The following is a 2,382-nucleotide window of genomic DNA, read 5'->3' as shown; positions in this document are numbered from 1 at the left end:
TGTGTGTGTGTGTGTGTGTGTGTGTGTGTGTGTGTGTGTGTGTGTGTGTGTGTGTGTGTGTGTGTGTGTGTGTGTGTGTGTGTGTGTGTGTGTGTGTGTGTGTGTGTGTGTGTGTGTGTGTGTGCGTGTATTGTGTGCCCGCATGTATGCATCATGCTGTACGTATGTATGTTCGCATACAGGTTGCTTATGTGTGAGTGTGTGTGTCTGTGCATGTACATAAGAAAGTGTGTATGTATGCAGTTATATGTTGTGGTATGTATGTTTGTGGGTATCTATGTAAGTGTGTCTACCTGTGTTTGTGTTCGCGAAGTTCACGTATGTGAACATATATGTGGCACAGTATAGCATACTATACACTCCATCACTCATTATTGTGTCATGTGCTGCAAACAACAAAACAAGTAGTCTATTATTACCTCTATCATGTGCAAAATGGCGGCTCAAATAGGAACAAGTCAGGGTGTAAACATTTGCGCTACTTGTGTAATTCTTTATTCAGGTCTGTATAAAAGCTTCGGCTTGATGGACCTGGCCTTACGTATTGAACTGTGTATGAAATGCAGAAATGCATTAATGTTACAAAAGGCAAACAAAATATATCAATCAATCAACCTCTCTCTCTCTCTCTCTCTCTCTCTCTCTCTCTCTCTCTCTCTCTCTCTCTCTCTCTCTCTCTCTCTCTCTCTCTCTCTGTCTCTCTCTCTCTCTCTCTCTCTCTCTCTCTCTTCTCTCTCTCTCTCTCTCTCTCTCTCTCTCTCTCTCTCTCTCTCTCTCTCTCTCTCTCTCTCTCTCTCTTTCTCTCTCTCTCTCTCTCTCTCTCTCTCTCTCAAGCGGTCTGTTCACCACCATCCTACTTTTCGCCACTCAGCCAAAACTGAACCAAGGTACATTTTTAATTTCATGAGAACTAGAATGGGGATTAGAAGCAGTCGATTGTCTGTGGAGGCAAGGCTGAGCCTCCTGGGCGAGTGTGGCGTGGACGCCGTGAGGCTGTCCCGCCCCCGCTCAGGGGGCTGCTGTGGGAGGGGGAGGCGCTCTCTGGCCTCCTTTACCTTCCGGCAAGGGGGCCGAGGGGGGGGCGAAGCCCCTCGTGTCGGATCAGGCGGCCAGCCTGAACATGGACAAGCTGGCCGCCTTGGACCAGGAGACACCCATCAGGGTGCAGTGCCTGGCAGGAGGCGAAACAGTCTTCTGCCAGGACTTGCCCCTGAGGGACCTCCTGGCCGGACTGAGGTACACTACGGCGGGGCGTCACGCCGTTTTGTACTTCAGCCTGGCCGGAGGTCTGGGTGTCCACGGGGGGCAGGGGCAGGGCTGCCCCGTGCTCTTTTGCAACAGCAAGAGAGTGGGCAGCCGCCCCAAGCCCCCCCAGGAGGACCAGGCTGTCCGCGTCCCCGAGGCGGGGCAGGAGGCCGGTCCCGCCCCAGAGGCTGGCCAGGTGGTGGCGGCCAGCCCTGGGGACGAGGCCAGCCACGCCCCTGAGGCTGGCCAGGTGGTGGCGGCCAGCCCAGGGCACGAGACCTGCCCCGCCCCAGAGGCTGGCCAGGTGGTGGCGGCCAGCCCGGGGAAGGATGGCCTGGGCCTGTGGGTCTCGGCCCCCAGCCCGGAGGAGGGGCAAAAGGAGGCCAGGAGAGCCACGACCCCTGCGGAGGACGAGGGAGCGGGGCTCGTCCTCCGAGGAGTGGGGAAGGGAGTGGTGACCCCTTCCCCACCACCACAGCGCCAACTCCCCCAGCCAGGGAAGGCTCGCCAGGGGAGGGGCAGGGCTGGAAGCAGGTTGTCCCACGGCCTGTGGGACAACCTGCTCGCCATTGCACAGACCCTGTCCCTCACCCTGGTGGTGTACTCCGCCCTGCTGGAGTACTTCCCTGACTGAGGGGGGCAGCCGGCCCCACAGGGCAGTCGGCTGCCCGGGGAGGGGGGAGGGGGAGGGGGAGGGGATAGGTTAGGTGGGAGGGGGGAGGGGGGAGGGGGAGGGGATAGGTTAGGTGGGAGGGGGGAGGGAAGACAGCCAGGAAGGGGGAGGGGAGTGCTGTCTTGGGAGGGGGAGGGGGAAAAGGGGTAGGTTAGGATAGGTTAAGTTAGGTTAGCTTAGGTTAGGGTAGGTTAGGTTAGGTTAGGTTAGGGTAGGTTAGGTTAGGGTAGGTTAGGTTAGGTTAGTTTAGGTTAGGTTAGGTTAGGTTAGGTTAGATTAGGTTAGGTTAGGTTAGGTTAGGTTAGATTAGGTTAGGTTAGGTTAGATTAAGCTATCAGGACAAGTAAATAACAACACTAAATTCTCCGGCAATTGGGAGAGAGAGGCCTGTGTTCTGAAACTCTACGCTCTCTCACCACGACTATTTTCAACGGCCACAGAGATTATTAGCCGTGCTCACAACA

At 56.0% G+C, this 2,382-nt stretch overlaps 1 protein-coding gene across 1 annotated transcript; it reads left to right on the top strand.

Annotated features, from left to right (window-relative positions):
- Positions 1-1,072: 1,072 nt before the first annotated feature.
- LOC135092358 (uncharacterized) lies at positions 1,073-1,924 on the top strand. Its single transcript, XM_063990821.1, has 2 exons — positions 1,073-1,441; positions 1,550-1,924. The coding sequence occupies exons 1-2, from the start codon at positions 1,121-1,123 to the stop codon at positions 1,877-1,879; spliced, it is 651 nt and encodes a 216-aa protein (XP_063846891.1). The 5' UTR covers positions 1,073-1,120; the 3' UTR covers positions 1,880-1,924.
- The last annotated feature ends 458 nt before the right edge of the window (positions 1,925-2,382 follow it).

Source organism: Scylla paramamosain, chromosome 39 (assembly GCF_035594125.1).
Source record: "Scylla paramamosain isolate STU-SP2022 chromosome 39, ASM3559412v1, whole genome shotgun sequence".
NCBI lineage: Eukaryota > Metazoa > Arthropoda > Malacostraca > Decapoda > Portunidae > Scylla > Scylla paramamosain.
This window is presented reverse-complemented; position numbering and strand designations above follow the sequence as displayed.